We start from the raw sequence: 17,629 nt of genomic DNA, 5'->3' as shown, positions 1-17,629 counted from the left end.
ATCAGGTAAATTGTTTTGTAATTCTATACAAAACAAAAAACAAACAAACAAACAAACAAACAAACCTGCCTTATAGATTTACAAAGAATCTTATCTTTATTTTCTAGAATAAACTTGAACTAATCCACAATTTGATAGTTCATATAATTGAGGAAGTTCTGATTTTAACTTTTGTGGATTGCTTTGTTGAACCTTAGACACACACCATGAATTCCACTATTTCTCAATCTTCGCTAATTATCAGTTTTGAGTAAGAGAAATTAAACTTATCTCATGGAAGATAATTTGAGAATGCACACATTAAACATAAAATAGAGTCTAACAGTTTGTGACAAGCAGATTTACCTTTTTAGCATACAGCACTATTTTCTGGAATTGACCAGTTTCAGCAAAGCACTGTATCACTTTGTTTGGCACATTGGCACGAAGATAGACACTGAGCGCAAGGGTAGGGTCAGCTGTCTTCACCAAGTCTCCCAACTCCTCTGAGCACTCCAGCTGAATACAGAAGTGGTATTTTGTCAAGCACAAGAACTCAGAGATGTAGTACCAACAAAAGAATTGTTCACACTCAACTGCTACAAGGCAACAGAATTAAGCTAGTGTAATGATCAAGCCTACCTTGTCTTCCTTCAGCCACTTCTCCAGAAGCTGCTTGCGGCCTTGCTGCAGAACAGGGCGACAGAGCTCTAGAGACTCAAACTTGTTCAGCTGTCCCTGGTCAAGCAATATCCCAAAGTACTGGAGCAGGGGAGAGGCCTGCCCAGGTTGAGCTGGTACACTCTGGAACTTCCTGATTGTATCACTGGTACGTAGAATTCCCTGCAGAGGCACAATATACAGAAGAGAAATGTTTAATTTTTGAAGGCTGAATAGTGTTAGACAAAAACCAGATGTTAAGTTCAGCTATGTACTGAGGCATCTATTCTTAACCCTTCAGGGTGGGGAATCGTCAAACCCAAGCCAATAATGTTCTAGCTAGAAGTCAGTGCCCACAGCAAGTCAAGCCCATGGTTGGAAAAGTATGGCAGATGCTCCTTGATCGGATACAGGAGAATGTATTACACAGAACAAGCAAGTGAACGGCAGAAAACTAAGGCTAGTAGTGCAGCACTTTAGCTCTTGAAAGTCAAGTGCTGAAATGCAGGTGACCTAAGCAAGTCAACTAAGCTAAGGCAATCCTTATGGCTTCTAACCTTTGCCTTTGGAGTTACTTACCTTTGGTGCAGATGCAGCTACTTTAGCAGCATCCGCATAGCTTCCTTGAGCAAACAATGTGTTGAACTTTCTGGCAAATAATTCCTCTGCGCCAGCTAGATTACTACGTATAGCCATGCGCAGACCCAGATCAGGATTCTGGAGAACATTTGTAGCGTAGTTCACTATGTTGTCTTCCTCAACACATACAGAAAGCACCTGGAAAGGACAAAAGGCATAATTGAGAACTACTGTTCCTTTCCACAACTACCACAAAATACAGCAACCAAATGGCTATGCAGACTATCAGCGAAGTGGTATGTTATTAAAAAATAACTATATGTATATATACATATATATATATATGTATATATATGTGTGTGTGTGTGTGTATATATATATATATATATATATATATATATATATATATATAAAATCAAAACCCACAAACAAGTTTCTCCCTCTCAAGCAGCCTGTGCTAGGAGAGGTTAAGACACGACTGAAATCAAGTAGTAACTTGATCCCTTCCATGATGTTTGTTGCATCAAATCACTTGTTAGGTTTGTTACGCATCTGAGCTTTAGAAGACTCAAAAACAGATTGATGGATTTGTTACCTGTCCTTTTTTGTTGACACCAATAATGCCTGAGGTAGGTTCATGAGAAGCTGTGACAAAAATAGTGTCAGCACTAATACGGTTCATGTAGATGCAAACTCCAGACTCCAAGTCATACATGTGAATATAACCATACTTTGTGATCAGGTAGATAACGCCATGCTTAATTCCAATCTGCCAAAAGATGAGTTTTCATTAGTTAAGAGTAAGATTACAACAGTTAAGACAGCTGCCTTTAGCCTAGTTACAAGACAGTATTGCAGTGACGTGCCTTTGCACTGATGCTAGGAACAAATATAGCTTCAGGCTTCTTCATTACACACTCAAAGCAATGAATAGCTTTGCTTGCCATTTGGAGCCAGAGCTCCACTGAACACTGAGGCTGAAGGGAAATTAAGATTCATCTGCAGCAAAGGACTACTCCTCATCCTAATGAGCCAGGATAAGGAATAAAGATTGGACATAACTAGCATTCTAGTCAGATATGTCAGTACAAGTTTCTGTTCAAAAATATTAGCAAGATAATTCCACTCCTTTCCATAAAGGCCTACCCAAAGCACCAGCAGAACCTAAACCGAGCTCAGCTGCTGAGGACTCCAGTTTAGCTGTCGAGTCACAAAAACAAGGAGACTTTTAAACCAAGATGGTATTTAGAAGTATTTTCACTTTGGACCAAGTCTTCAAAAGTTTTATTAACGAGATCCATGAGTCCTCCCATGAAGACAGCTTGCTTTGTTTCCTTTAGTTTATTATGGCTTCTCTTGGATTATTTATGGAGCCGGTCTGTTAGACTGGTCAGCAGTTGCACGCTCTGAGATAGTTTGTTTTTCAAGTACAATGTGTAGTCCTGTAGACACCCTAAGTGAAGTTTTGTCTTTCAAAGCAACTAGTCATATTATTTCCCTAAAAAACCTCCCAGTAATGTCCTAAGGTACCTTTTCTGTGCTGCTAGTACAGGAGGTAGGCTAATACAGGAAACTCCAATCGATTTGCCTTATGACATCTACTGTAGATGAAATGCCACTTTCATGCCCAGTTGCATCAGGGGCTGTACCACTCATATCTAGAACTCTGATCATTAGTAGACAGTTCAATAGCCTGAAAATGCAGAATTATCTGCTATTAACAAGAATTATCAGTATAGACAATAACCCATGAGTTACAGTACTGCTTATTTGACTGACTGTCCAATACTTGGTGTCTTGTTACTTTTGGACTGCTGTCAATAAGACAGAAGCTAGTCACACTTGTTAGCTGTTCAGCAAGAAGGTTGACTGATATTAGAGACATTCTACCAGAAGACACTATTGGTTTTGTGTGTGTGTATTTTGTTTTTAATACAACCTTAAGTTGACATGTCCAGACAAATACTGGAACAGCCTATGTATTTGTGTGTGAGTTTCTGTTTTAATGTGCAGTTTGCTCCCCATAAATCCATTAACGGTCCTTCCAAAGTTAGGAGGAATAACAGTGAAGCCACAATAGAAAACATTATTTATGACAGACACCAGCTACATGCCAGGCTATAAAGTTGGTTTTTGTTTTGGTCAAACAATTACCTGCATTGCCACAGGAAAGTCTGTCTGTGCCTCAGGTGGGAAAAACACATCAACAGCTTTCTTAACAAATGGCTGATTCCCAGTAGCTGGCTGACCCACTTCAATTATGTGAAGCTAGGAAGTAAAAGAGTACATGTCACAAGACTGCCTGCAAGACCAACCACATTAAAGAATTTCCTCTATTCAGATAAGCTACTGAAGTCGTCTGCCACAGCTGGCTGCTAAATATCTGCCCAATCCTGAAGCAATATAATCTGGGCAGCTGTGTTCCAGACACTTATCCGAAGGACAAGTTCCCTAGAACTTGATAATACAAAACAAAACAAAACAAAAAATCAGAAAAAAGCTAAAGGACATGTTTTCTATGAAAGCAGACTGTGTATTTCTATTTCAAGAAGCTTTGAGTGAGACTTCTTGTCAATTTATCAACAATTTGTGCAGTAAAAGACTAGAAAGCATAAGAATTTGTAATGCTCTTTACAGACCACTCAGAAATTGTAATACATTCAGCTGCTGCTCAGACCCACTACCAGCTAGATGCAAACAACCTACCTACAGCACTAAGGCTTATCAAATCTCTTCTGTACTGGATTCTAGACATAAGTGGCTGCTTGATGACTTCCCTTCATACACAAAGCATAACTTGGGCATAAATTGATGCTCTAATACCTTGGGCTCAGTTCTTACTGCATCTACGCTTGTTCTTATGCTTAAGTTTCATGAAAGCAACTCACACTTTCAGCAGTTTCTATCCCATTAAAATAAAACATTTTCATACTGACCAAATATGCTGTATACAAGGTCCGCAAGCTGTTCTTCAGACAGCATACAGTGAACTGCAAGATCACTTAAGTTCTACTGGTACTGAGTTCTGCTATACCAAAACAAGCAAATTGTTGCAAACTTTACCTTGCCCCCTGCAGGACTCCTCACAGCAAAACAAAAGAGGGTGGAAGGTTTGGCATTTCCCTCTATTTTGAATTCTGCAAAAGCTGCTGCATGGCCCTCAATAGGTTGGGAGACTTTTCTATCAACTGAGTACAGCTGCATTGCACCAACCACACGATTTTGCTGGGGGAGAAAAAAGGTCAGCTTTTAGAGGTAGGATTTCAAATGCAATACCACTAGGACAGTTAACTAAAAAGAGACAAGTGTCTCTCTCATCCCCTCTTCCAATGCTTTAATCACATTAAAGGTCAGGTTATTCCTCCACAAAAGGCATTTTTGAAGAAACCAAACTTAAGAAACCACGGCAGCTATTAAGTAAGGCCAAGGCTCTCCTGATCATTTTCATAGTGCAATATTTACAAGTAACTTACCTGTGCTGAAATTCCTATCAGCAACAGCCATTTTTGGTGTTCATCAGTTCTGTAATTGATGATTTGGCAGCCTGCAAGACTAGCATGCCTGTCAAACATCTTTTGGGGTTGAGATTCTCCCTCCATGCTCCAGTGGTAGACTGCTGTCTCTGTTACCAAGGCAACTGTATTCACAGATATCCATTTCCAGAAGATCACCTCCTCCGCCATGGTGTGGGCTTTCATTTTACTTTTCATCTCAATGTTAAAGATCTGTAGTGTTTTCCCAGCTAGTATGACAAAACCCAAGAAACATCATAGATCAATTACTACGACAGCCATCCTGTAGTCTGCCTACCTACAAGCATCCTTCAGCCCACTATTCCAGTGATGTTACAGACAAGGTCAGTGTCCTGTCACACCAGAGTGTCCTTTGATACTTGACTCGTACCAAACGAAATCTCCTCCCAACCCACAACCTCCTCCAGCCCTGATGCAAAAAAACTTGTTATGGACACTTACACGGCATTCCAACCAATGACTGACAGGCATAGATATTTTCACTTACTATAAAGTGTAGTTAAAAAAACAACAACAACAAAACAATATAAGACAGAGCTTGAGTAAACTAGTTTATGTAGCAGCACTAGTGTATCAACTTATAGCTGTCTAGCTGATGTCATGCAGTGTAATTAATAGAAAGAATGGCTCCAGTTTGTGCCAATTCAGTAGCTGCTGTAGATCACCTGAACTGAATCCAACAGCAAGAGACTTGCAACAGCTCTTGAAATAGCTAGCCAAGAACCATAGCTTCCACTCTGTCCTTCTGTTGGAGCAGAACAGGCTCTGCACTTAACTGGGAAATGGATGGGCTATGTAAAACAGTAGTACAACAACTGCCCATTGAAGAGGTCAGGAAAAAGGTCAGAAAGTTTACAGAAAGGCTTGGAGCTTTAGTTCCAGTTAAGAGTGCTGCTTCATGATTTGGGTGACTATATTGCAAGTTTAAGCTTGACTTTAGCATCTGTTTGAACCACCAGAAGCAAGGAGGGGTAGACTATTAAAAATAACGTAATTGAACCAATGAGCTGACTAGTCAAAGAATAAGGGATTCCATCCCCTTCAGGAAGTCAGTAATATTTTGCTTGACTGCAACTAAGACTATTCAGCTCTAGGAATATTGTTTTCTGTTCACAAGACACCCACTCAGACTGCTAGAGTATTGGCTTGTAATGCCTTTATTTCTATCCACATTTCTGAAGTGTTTTCCCTGCTAGTAACACTTCTGATTGTCACACTGGTAGATGTTGCTTCTACTGGGAAGTCTTGATAGATGAAGGCTGCTGGCCACTGTGGAATCATTTCCAAGAGACAATAAACCCAAGTTAACATGCAACTCAGGCTGCTCTGTAAGGCTTTAGTATAACAAACTAATACGATCAATTTACTGTATAACAGTGCCAAGAGACAAAGCAAGACACTTCAGAATTCCCACATGCAGCATTTATGTTCCCTGTACTAACAGCATAAAGATCTGTTATCCTGATCAGCTAGTTCCTTGGACAGCTTGCTAGTTTTCCTGAGACTGAAAGCAGCCTGTTTCTGATCATCTTGCCACCTCTGCAGTTGCAGTTACTGTTTTACACAAATGCAACAAACCCAGGCCTAACATCAGCTGTAAACTGATAGTTGGAAATAATGTATTTACTCTGTTGGACATTTTGTCCAGCAGTAGACTGGTGTTATCAAAGGACTGATGTGGGAATAGTGCCTGGTATCCAGAAGGCAGACAAGTAGTTCTGGAAGGACTCTAGTTCACCACCTAAACAGGAACACCAGTGTGCACACACAGAAACTGCTCTTAATCTTCCTAAAAACACAGCAAGATGCCCCTAGTTTTAAGAACATAGAAAGAACCGAAAAACTAACAAAATGAGCTAAAAGCTCATGCTTGTCTATTGTCTAGAATAAACTGAACTGCTGTGTCACAGCTGGAAATGGCTTAAGAAGCTTCATCAACTGGCTAGCTCTTGATGGTGGGTGGGGACCACAAGCTCCAAAGCTATATTATTTAAGTATGACTACATGAGTTTAAGGTTCAGAGCTCTAAACTGCAATTAAACTACAATAATTCAGTTACCTGGATTAAGAGAGAGTGGAACATACTATGAAGTCACAAACAGCAAGGTTGAGTGAGTTTGAATCTTACATGTACTTGAGTGCTTTCTTAGGCCAAGATCTGAGACAAAAAGCCAGACTCGTATCTTGGCCAGGAAAACCTATATAGAAGACTCATCAGTATATTTAAGACTATTCTCTGCAAGTGTAGTCAGGCAAGCACATTTTATTGTGTTTTTTTGGGGGTTTGATTTGTTTTTATAAAACCAGCACAAGAGTTTACATTTCAGTTCACTGGAGCATGAAGTTTCTCCATTCCACAAGGAATGGAAGCATCCCTTGAGTGCTGCATTCTCCGCTGACACCAACTGGGGAGTACTCTTGGTATAGAGCAAAGCAAGAGAATCACGGACACAAGGACAATGCATAAAGCTCGGTACACCAGGAGAATGCCACATGCAATCCAGAAATGAAATTGTGCACTCTTCAACTTTAACTCAAGAACCATTTCATTTCTTCTTTGGGAGTGGGATTGAATATTTATTGCTCAATAATCCACAGATTATGAGCAACTCCCAATCACGGCACACTCAGTCACAATACGCAACAGTTTTAACTACTAATACCTCAGTCAATCAGCAGGGAAAGTCTGGTGCAACAGACTGACTTAAAACCATATCCTCAGTGCAGTTTACTGTAGTTACACTGGTTATCTTGGGTAGCAACAGTGTGTGGGTTAGGTGGTTCTATTTATTCTCTTCTCCCCCGAAACCTTTGGCCATTACACTATTGATACAAGAAAAGCTCTAAGTTTGGAATACCTGGCTACACAACTTTGCATGTCAATGTGAAATCATACACTTAGCCTTGTCTGTTCAGAGGACAAGCTTATTCACTCTGCATGGACAGAACAATACTCCTTTAGAGCAAGTCTAACACTGGCAAGAATAAAAATATATGATAGTATGATAACTGATGATAATCTGTTTCGTAAGTGTTAGGTACATTTTAAAAACAGATGCTACTGTTTCCTTTTAAGAGTTAGATGAAGTTCTCCTAGTATAGGGAAAGGCACTTTCCTTGCCAATAAGGTTTGTTAAAAAGGGGTCCAAGATTAAGGACAGTGAATGCTAACAGATCTGCAATAGATCTTTTCATCGTTACCTTTAACCACACCCCAGGTAAGGAGGTATTAGCACCCCAGGTGCACCACAGTTACAGCTGAAGTCAAACGTTAACACATTAGTTTTCACCTCATGTCAGTGTAACTCATATATTGTAGACATCAAGTTATATGCTTTGTACCAGTTCTGAGGACAGTTATTTCTTGGACCCCTAAGCAACGTTGTCACACATTTTCACACCGAATACCACACTTAGGCAGAAATGAATAGCACACAGGACATGCTAGCAGAGGTCTCTCATAAAAGTATTGCAACTTGGTTTTGTCTATCAACTGTACTTCCATCATATATATAACACACACGAACTAAGAACACACTTCTCCACTGGGTACAGTCAATAGTCAAAGCAGCCAAATGGTTAGCAACAAGCCAATGGAGAACGCTTTAACTGTAATACCAGTTGAGGATTAAGATCCCCTCTACATGGCTATGAAGTGAACTGTCAAATGGCTACCTCAAAGTTCAGTACTTTTTATGAGATTAGACCATTCTGTACTACTGAACATGAAATGTCATGACAAAGTTCACTCACCATCTGTTTAGATAAGATGCAGAAAGAAAAGTACATAGTCAGAAACAAACAGTTATTGAGCGTAAATACTAGAAGTTACCCATTTAAGAAAAGAGATATACTAAAAATGATTTCTTTCAGCTCAGTGTTATTTAAAGCCAAGATCAATGCTACACGTACTGATAAACAGATGTCTTCTATCTGCAGGTTCTCAGTTATCAAACTTAACATGATTGTACCTTCATGCTTTTGTATGTTCAGACTCACATAGTTACTGGCCAGCCTTATAACAATTTGTTGGCATCTAGTAAGCTCTACAGAGCTACAATCAGAGAGAGGTCAGCAGAGAGAAAGAGTGGCTTTACTCTCCTCCCATTCATGTCTATAAGTGTCCATTATGCTTAGAACATCTGCTTTAAGGGAAAGTATACCATACGTTCACCTGGTCCTCAGTGAAAATTGTAGGCTGTAGTGCCAAGCCCAAGCATCTCACACCTACTTGGAGGCAAATCATCCAAAGATTACTGAAAAATCCACTACCAAAATACAGCATGCAAGTTCAGGCAAGACTTGTTATTCTAATAGACATTCTTCTTAGAAAGCTTACACAGCCCTTACGCTTAAGAGCATACATAAGCAGTAACACAGCTAAACAGTAGGTTTCATGTTACAAGAATGAAGGGTTACTCACCTTTCAGCGCAATTACTTTAGAGGCTGGATTCATGATGGCACTTTCAGCAGAAATTGGACGTCTAATGGGTGTTGTTGGGTCGCTCATGTCAATTATCACTACTTGCGCCTGCTCTCCCACTTTCTCCCTGATGCAGATGAATTTGTCAGATTCCATTGTTAGGGTGCTGAATCCAATGTTTGCTGGGTTAATGCCCAAATTTTGGAGCTAAAAAGAGGAAACAGTGTGCTTTACTACTCTTCTCTTGAGGACGTGTCTAACTTAAGCCTCTACGTATTGTAGTATTCCCATAGCATTTAAGGAAGCATCAGTGTTCTGACCACTATAGTCTAATGTGGACTATTGCATTGACAAGAATAAGTTCAGGAATTGTTAAGTATCACTTATCTTTACAGGTTTTATGCCAGCTTCTCCACTAAAACAGATATTCTAACAAACATACCAAGGTTGCAATGTTAAGTACGAGTTCCTTTCCAAGGAAGGGCCTTAAGATGTCAGAAATATTCAACTGAAACATCTATAGTATTTATAGCGCAATTAATGAAGCAGCCTTAACTCCTTTATCTTTACATCCTCCCAAGCTTCAACTCCCTATCATCTCATTAGGAAAAAGAAAGCTGAGGGAGCAACAGACAGATGAAGAACACACATCACTCCAGGGCCTGTCTTAATCGCAGAGACCTCATCACGTCTACCTTGGCAAAGCTGGAACGCCATGTTCCAGCTTTACAGTACTGCTGGAACTAAAAAACAGGATAAGCCAGCTAAGATAAAATTCCATCCCATTTTCACCTGGAAACAAGCTACACGACTGGCAGGTCCAGGAGTTCTCATTCAGTCTGGGAATATCTCAGATACCTCTTCCCTCTGAGATCACTCTGGCACCAACTACTTCCCTGGCAGCACACATTAACCTCGAATGCACTGGATTACAGTCATACCTTGTGTTTAGACAGTCTTTTCTTATTAGCTAATAGCTATCATGGTTTGGTAAAATCTACCTTCTGTCACACCAACCAAAATACTATACAAAGGAAAAATCTGAATTCTGCTGCCAAACGATGGGTATCGTGGTGGTATTTGCTTCCTCCCCCAGACGACCTCAGATTTCTTTCAGATAAACCTCTAGATATAGCCCCTATGAAGTTGTCCCAAGATGACAGAAACTCTTAAGTTACAGCGGTACCAAATTTAATCTGCTTTTTTTGAATTGCAGCTACTTCCTGCTGTCCAGCCTCTCACTTCTGCCATAGCCTCCTAGGAACACTGGCATTAAAGCTTCCAGGTTATTTCAAAGCTTTAGTGGAAACGCTGTGCAATCATTCACACAAATAGCTCAGTGCAGTTTTCAATGGCCTATTTTTATAAATGGACTTCTCTGAATTTAGTCCTTACTAGTGCAAGCTAAGAAAAATATGTTAAAATAATCAATTATTTCATCTTCCCTTGCCCAGCATGCCACAGCACTTGGCTTAACAGCAAAGACAGGGATTTCAGTGCAGACCTTGCCTCTGAGTCCAGCTCAGGCTAACTTAGGCTCAGACACATGACCATACAAAGTAGCTATGTTAATGCAACTTTAAATCATTCTGTGTCAATGCCCTAGAAGAGGAATATTTCTTACTTTCATCCCTCTATGTTAACTTTGTTTCCAGCCACTTCCAATTTCAGATTAACAAGAAGAGGTGCCAGTGAAGGAGGATCTGCTTCAGTTGGTCTGGAGTAAATCAGATTTACCTGTGCAGCGCGCCCCAGCTGGGCATGGATGTAAGCTGCATTTTGTGCCACGGTAAGTGTGACAAGCCCAAGCACCTGCTTCATGCCCCACAGCAATGATTTCCAAGCAAATGAACAGAGGCTTCAGCTTCACTGAAGCTTCTTAAGGGATTAACCTACTCTGCTTTTCAGTGCACTGCAAGTGAGAAAGGACTACCCTCAGGCAGAGAGGATAGAAATCCCATCAGCATCACCCAGTCGTTAGGCTCCTTCCATGCACACCCTCAGTACCTCGCACAATAGAGTAAACCGCTTGGGCAGCGAGGGGCACGCAGCTCACAGACTGCTTAGTGTGTTTTGATCTGGCTGATCATGGCTTGTTACAGCTCCTGCAGAGCCACTCACCAAACCATGAACTGGGTACCTAAGTGAGATAGCGAGCAGTGAGGCGGTGTCAGAGCTGTGCCCAGGATGCCTCAGGAGCTGTTTTCTGTTCGGTTTTCTGCTGAGGAGCTCTTCAGCTCAGTAACCGCTCATCTCGACATCCTGAAGTTTCAGTAGCACAACACAAGCCAAATGTATGCACATATAAAAAGATGTTTGCTCATCCCCAGAGGTCTGCCAGAACAGTGCATTGGGCATGCAGCTGTTACAGGCTTCTGTGTCAGGAAGGAAAAACATTTACACGTGAGGAATGCAGAAAGTTTTGGTACCCAGTAAACACAGGAGTTGTAGCTGCATCATCTGAGCTTGATCAAGAGGAATAAATGATCGTCCCTTTGCTACAGGGCTCTTGCTCACATGCCCGAGCCTGGACAATGTCCACTTACTGACAAATTACATGTTCACATAAGCAGACACTTGAACACTTTAATGCTGGACATGATCCAAGCCCATCTACCAAAGTATAGTCCATTATAAAACACTGATAGAGTGAAGTGTTGTAAGAGATTTAACTGCAGCATAGGCAAGTTTCTAACTCGATTTAATTAATCCAAGCTCAGAGTACTGGAGTAGAAGTGCAGGCTCTCCGATGTCCCCTCTCAGTTACTGTGCTTCGGCTCGACATCCTCTCCAAGAAAGCTGCTTGAACCTCAGCCTGTGAGAACCTGGAGACGTGAGCCTACTTCATCTTCAGCTTTAAGCCCAAATTTATTCACTTCAAAACCTGATCTATGTTGGAGAATCATAATCCTTTATGTACCTTCACTAAGAGAAATAAGATTTTGCATCAAATTCCGGTATTGTAACTTCCAGATTTAACTGGCATAACATCTAGCAAAGGTCTCAGAAAGTGCCAGTACTACTGCACGACTGCTGCTGCTGGCATTATTACGGAAGTCTGTCACACCTTTTAAAGGCAAAATGGCAGTACTTCCTAAAGGATGGCCACGCAAATACTGCAGGCTTCAGTGAAAAGCAGCTTCCTGCATTAGCAGTGTGGAAACACTGAAGACTCCTCCTTCCATCAGGGCAGAATGAAGCATCCTCCTCAGAGGACACGCACTCCACAGAAGCAGTGCAAGATGCACGTTCCTTATGACTACACCTAAGAGCAGACTCCCTTTCTAACCAAGTAAAGGATCATTAGGCAGCACTGCTTCCAGCCTGGGTGGGACTTCCTGCTGGGCCAGTCTGGACTTCATTATCCTAAAACACTGTCTCCCTTTCCTCAGGTACAGAGCTAAGAACACTTTATTACAGTAGTAGCATGCATTTAGCTCTACGTCTTAAACCCTGAAGTAAAGGCACCACGTCAGTACTGAAGCTTACATACATTAGAGATTTTCACAGTTTTTGTGAAGGAGTAAGCAGGCCTCTACTTGCTACTGAATTTCCATTTTTTATTATACTGCTTACGCAGGCAGTACTCCCAGACCAGTTTTGCTTTCTTCTGAAAAGTAGGACTTGATATTACAGAGTTGTTCCAGAGGCATTTATTATGGAGAGCACCTCCTTGATGATTTTACCTCCCACTTTACCTTTTGCTAATCCAGTTGAGAACTCCACTAAGCACACCCATGTAGGTCTCACTCCAGAGGAAGGGACAGCACTCTGTTCTGAAGTAACAGCCTGATTCCTCCTCCCCTACCCTTCTTATTCCCTAATGCATGTTATCTACGTGTACAAAAAAAATATTCACTGTCAGGCTGAATGAACCAGATAAGGATTTTTGCTATGCAGATATCTAGTATTACTGCAGGCTGGATTAGATCACTGCCTACCAAACGTATTTTTAAGCATCTTAGATACTGAGAACTTCTGACATGGTAAAAATTAACCTGAGGTGTATTATTTAAATCCTACACTTAGGATGAAATCACTATTAATCTGAAATTTAGTAATCTTTCCTCATCCCTATTTACTGATGCTTTTACATGAGTTCTAAATGTTGGGCTTTCTAATACAGTTCTTTTTGTAGAAGTGCAGACATTCAGACTGAGCAGAGACCAACGCAGACACCAGTACAGAGTCTTCAAACAAAGCCCATTTCTCTGATGGGAAATACAGCTGACACCCAAATATTTAGGTTGTATCATCAGTTAAGTCCTGGACTCTAAATGACTTGGGGAATTTAAGATTGGACAGAAGCTATAGATATCTAGATATTAAACACTGCCTGCTAGAACAGTAAGAACATGCATCATTTAAAGCATTATACAAACCAGGAACGCAGTAATAGTTTCTCAGAACACTTTATTTCACTTGTGTGGCTGTATAAAGTTTTAATCACATGCCCAGCAAGAATCACACACACAGTTGTTGGACGTCCCCTCCCCACTCCCCCACTCCCACTCTGGCTCCTGCTACAGTTGTTCTAATCTTGACAGGCAAGGGACATTAAGGACACACAAGAACTGAAATATGCAAGACCACGGGATCACAGGTTTTAGGTTTTCAACACTTCCATTTTAAATGTTGGTTACTCCCAACACAAAACCCTGTTCCTGTGTGTCAGTGATGACAACTAGATCCGTTCAGTAAGCCTCTCCACAACATGTAGGGCACTTTTCAACCCAAATATGAACAAATGTGGTCTCTTCTACACTAAACAGCCAAATCAAGTCATGATATTTAGCCCTACCTTTTGAATACAAGTCCAAGAAAGTCATTTGCAGCTTGAAAACATCCCGAGTGCTTTTACACCCACATGCCTAGCCAAAGCAAACTTCTGAAATCCATTACAGTTCAGCTCAGTCATGCCTATTGCACAACAGATAGTAATTCTTAAGATGACATCTCAGGCTATTCAAAAAAAGTGGTTTTGTCCAGAAGCCTACATCCTTTTATGTTTAAGACCCAGATACTTTTAACTTCTCAGTGCTGCACCAAGATGCATAAAACTTACACATCAAAGGCATAAATCATGCACAATTTTTTTCTTTTTCAGTTGTTTGTGTTTAAAAGCCTTTATTAGTTAGTCAGCAGAAAGCAGAAGCCTGCCTACAGGTCCATATATCCGTAAATCTGTGGGACAAAGCTCCCAACCTAGAAACCTCAGAGTTGTCATTACCAATGTCTTCTGCACAGGCTAGCAGAGATTTCTGCTAGTGAGAACTGAAAGAAGCTCACAAGGGGATGAAGGCAAGCTTTTAAGAACAAACCTATGACTACAGAAAGAAAAAGGTAGTAAACTATAATCCCACTGGAAGAGTTCAATCTGGTAAATTTATAATTCACTGCTCCAACAGAAGCTGCAGCTGGTTGACTATCAGAGGTAAAAACAAGCCCTTTGTTTATTCCCATCCCTTGCTGTATTACTTAAGTTAATTATGATAACCTCTGTGGGAAGGATGAGCAAAATGCTGGTTCTTCATGGATTTGTGAAGAGTTCACAAATAAAAACTATATAGTTTGATTGCACTAAGTGGACCTTAAGAAAGAGTAAAACAGATGAGTTCATTCTCAGCTTGCGTATTGCCCCACCAGTACCTGGGTATCTTTATTTAACTGCAGCTGCTCTCCCTCTTACAGCTCATATGCTCACACCAGAGGTGAATGTACAAGCTCTAGCAATTTGGGATTTAATGTGCACTGTGACTGACAGTCATTTGTCCTGCACAAGCTGGAAGCTACAGTTCAGTCAGAAGAATGATCAACATAAAGCAAAGTGAGCTTCACAAGGAATGTAAACAGTCTGATTCCTAGCACTCCTCCAATTTTACGTGGACCAAGATCACTGCTTCAGTTCACATCATCGTTTATCCACTTCCCACTAGAGAGTAGGAGAGAAGAATTCCGTATTCAGCACTACAACTTATGTTTAGCTTCCCTGAAGAACGCTTTCTGCATCCTTCATTTCTCCATCCAGTGAAGTACAGGGGAGACTTTAAGGATAAGTGAAATACTGTTCCATCAGCAACAAGCTGTATTTGGAATTGAGTTAAAAGCTATTCTTCCTAAAGCCATATTTAATTAAAATAGATACAAACAGTACACAGTTTGACTTAAGGTTAGAAAGACTCGATACAGGACCACTGACACACAGCACAATTATAAAAATTTTTTTTTATTTAACATCATAGATCAGTGCAGTAGATCTGTCATACTACTCCTTTTAAATATAGCAATTTAACTGCTTCCAAGGAAGTGGCTTGGCTACAAGCTGGAAAAAAGAAAGATTAAGCTGATAAATGCAAACATGGATTATAATGAAACATTACGAACAGGAGTGAAGGCCTAGTCCTTTCATAAGAAAATTCCCTACCAGCCAACGATAAGCAGCAAGTCGAGATGTTTACAACATAATAAGAAGTTAGAGCTGATAAAACCATACTTCAGATATCCAGCCAGAGCAAACACTACCAGTTCCCACATTCCTTCTGATCTCCCTCCCCATTTCTCCTGCCATGTAGAGACAAATGCAGAAGCAACACCAAGGAGGCTGACTGCATTCCTGTTCCCAGCTACTAATCTCAGTTCCCCATCCGCAGAGCACTGCTTTGGAGCTACTGCTCTCCGGGGGGGCAGCAGGGGGAATGAGGAAGAGTGAATCCTGAAGAACAATTTGGTCCCAAACGCTGGTGGCAGGGGTCCTCACACAGCTTCCATGCTGGGGGAAAAGTCCCTTAAGCAGAGGTTTCATCCGTCCAGTAAGATCAAATTCTTTAGGAGCAAAAGCAGGTGGCAGCAAAAAATAGAATGTGACTTCAGTACAGCTCCCTTGGGATGTTGCTAGCCCCCCACCCAAAACAGAAGTATTACAGCGCTAATATTGGCAGTGTTGCAAGACACAGAACTAACCCTCACATAAACATTCATTTAATATGCAAAGCAGCACACTTATTAGGTATGATGCTCTCCCATCATTACTGTACAGGCCAAACACAACCAGCAGGATGGGTTACATTTGCGAGCTTTAAGTTGTGAGAACGAGATGCTTCTTCCCTAAGGAGAGCCTGACACCAGAAATGCTTTGATCCCAACTTTCTCACTCAGACTGCTGCACAGTCACTCTCATGAATTAATCTTGTGTTACTACAATCGCTGCTATTCCATGGATGCTGCTGGGGGAAGGGGAAGATACAGCCTAGCTCTCCCCTATGTGAAACTCTCTTGACTTGGGAGAGCTCTGGGGAGACAGGTGTGCGCTCCCTCTGGCACAGATTAGATATTTCTGGAACTCGCTCGCCCTATCATTGTTTTCCCAGGCTTGGTCTCATTACAGAAAGGCCAAGGCAGCTCCCACATTCAACCAGAGCCCCTTCCCCAGAGGAGCTGGACCTGGCCGTAGCCATCCCCCCGTGCTGCGGTGGCACCGAGCCCCCCGTGCCCGTTCGGAAATGGATGCCTGGTTTGACAGCCAGGGGCGGTGCGGAGACAGCAGGGATGACTTGCCAAGTCCACTTCCTGTGCTCTCATTCATTTAGCGAATTCCTTTAATTCCTGCCTCCGACTGCACGTTCGGCTGGGGGGCTGCCGGCCCCCCCCAGCCCTCCCTCGCCACGGGGACCCGCGGACAGCTCCGGCTGCGCCCCCCCCCCCCCGTGCACTGCGCTTCCCAGCGGCTGCCCCCAGCACGGCCGCGTCCTTTCCAGCCACTTTCCCTCTCCATTGCCCATCGCTGTGCTCAGCAGGGAGGCCGTGCGGCTGCTACCCCGGGCGGTTCCTCGCAGCCCCCCCCTCACCGCCCCCCTCCTCCTCCCCGCAGCCACCCAGGGGGTCCCCGGCACCCCCCTGCCCGGCGGCCGCTGGGGAGCGCAGCGCGGCCCCGAGCTGGATGCGGCCCCCCCCGGGGCTGAGGAGCCCCCCCGAGGCCCTGCTCCCCCCAGCTCCGTCCCCCGGTGACTCTGCACAAATCGCGGCCGCCCCGCACGCCGCAGCCGGGCGCTGAGGGGAGGCGGCAGAGCCCCGCAGCCCCCCCCCGGGGCTCCCCTCAGCACCGCCCGGCCCCTCACAGCGCCCCCCCCCCCCCCCCTCACTTCTGAGGGGCAGGGCGGGACCCAGCCTGGGGGGGGGGGAGCCCCCTCCGCCGCCCCCTCCCCGCGCTCACCTGGAAATGCTCCTGGAAGCGAATGGGCAGGATCTGGGCCATGGCTGGGGGCGAGCTCCCCGCCGGGGCGGGGGGTGAGGGGCGCGGGGGGTGAGGGGCCGGTGGTGGCGGCAGGGCGGGCGGGCGCCGCGGCACCCCTCACAGGGCGGCGGGGAGGGGAGAAGGGAGAGGGAGGAGAGGGGAGGGGGAGGCGGCGCAGGCGCAGTGCCCTGGCGGGGCCGGCGGCCCGGCGGGCTCGCCTCCCT

The 17,629-nt window shown here is 43.1% G+C and overlaps 1 protein-coding gene across 2 annotated transcripts in view; it reads right to left on the bottom strand.

Moving 5' to 3' along the window:
• The window catches only part of CLTCL1 (clathrin heavy chain like 1), a 36,662-nt gene extending 19,120 nt beyond the window's left edge, over positions 1 to 17,542 (bottom strand). For both annotated transcript variants that reach the window (XM_084539258.1, XM_084539259.1), the window contains exons 1-9: positions 17,385 to 17,542; positions 9,175 to 9,382; positions 4,692 to 4,960; positions 4,282 to 4,443; positions 3,373 to 3,486; positions 1,814 to 1,987; positions 1,219 to 1,416; positions 622 to 822; positions 346 to 498 (exon numbers count right to left, since the gene is read on the bottom strand). In XM_084539258.1, the coding sequence (XP_084395384.1) occupies positions 346 to 498; positions 622 to 822; positions 1,219 to 1,416; positions 1,814 to 1,987; positions 3,373 to 3,486; positions 4,282 to 4,443; positions 4,692 to 4,960; positions 9,175 to 9,382; positions 17,385 to 17,426 (1,521 nt within the window). In that variant the 5' untranslated portion in view covers positions 17,427 to 17,542. The remainder of the gene's footprint in view (positions 1 to 345; positions 499 to 621; positions 823 to 1,218; positions 1,417 to 1,813; positions 1,988 to 3,372; positions 3,487 to 4,281; positions 4,444 to 4,691; positions 4,961 to 9,174; positions 9,383 to 17,384) is intronic.
• Positions 17,543 to 17,629: the final 87 nt, after the last annotated feature.

This window comes from Aythya ferina (assembly GCF_964211825.1).
Source record: "Aythya ferina genome assembly, chromosome: 17".
In the NCBI taxonomy this organism is placed as follows: Eukaryota; Metazoa; Chordata; class Aves; order Anseriformes; family Anatidae; genus Aythya; species Aythya ferina.
The sequence above is the reverse complement of the archived record's forward strand: the minus strand, read 5'-3'. Positions and strand labels throughout refer to the sequence as shown.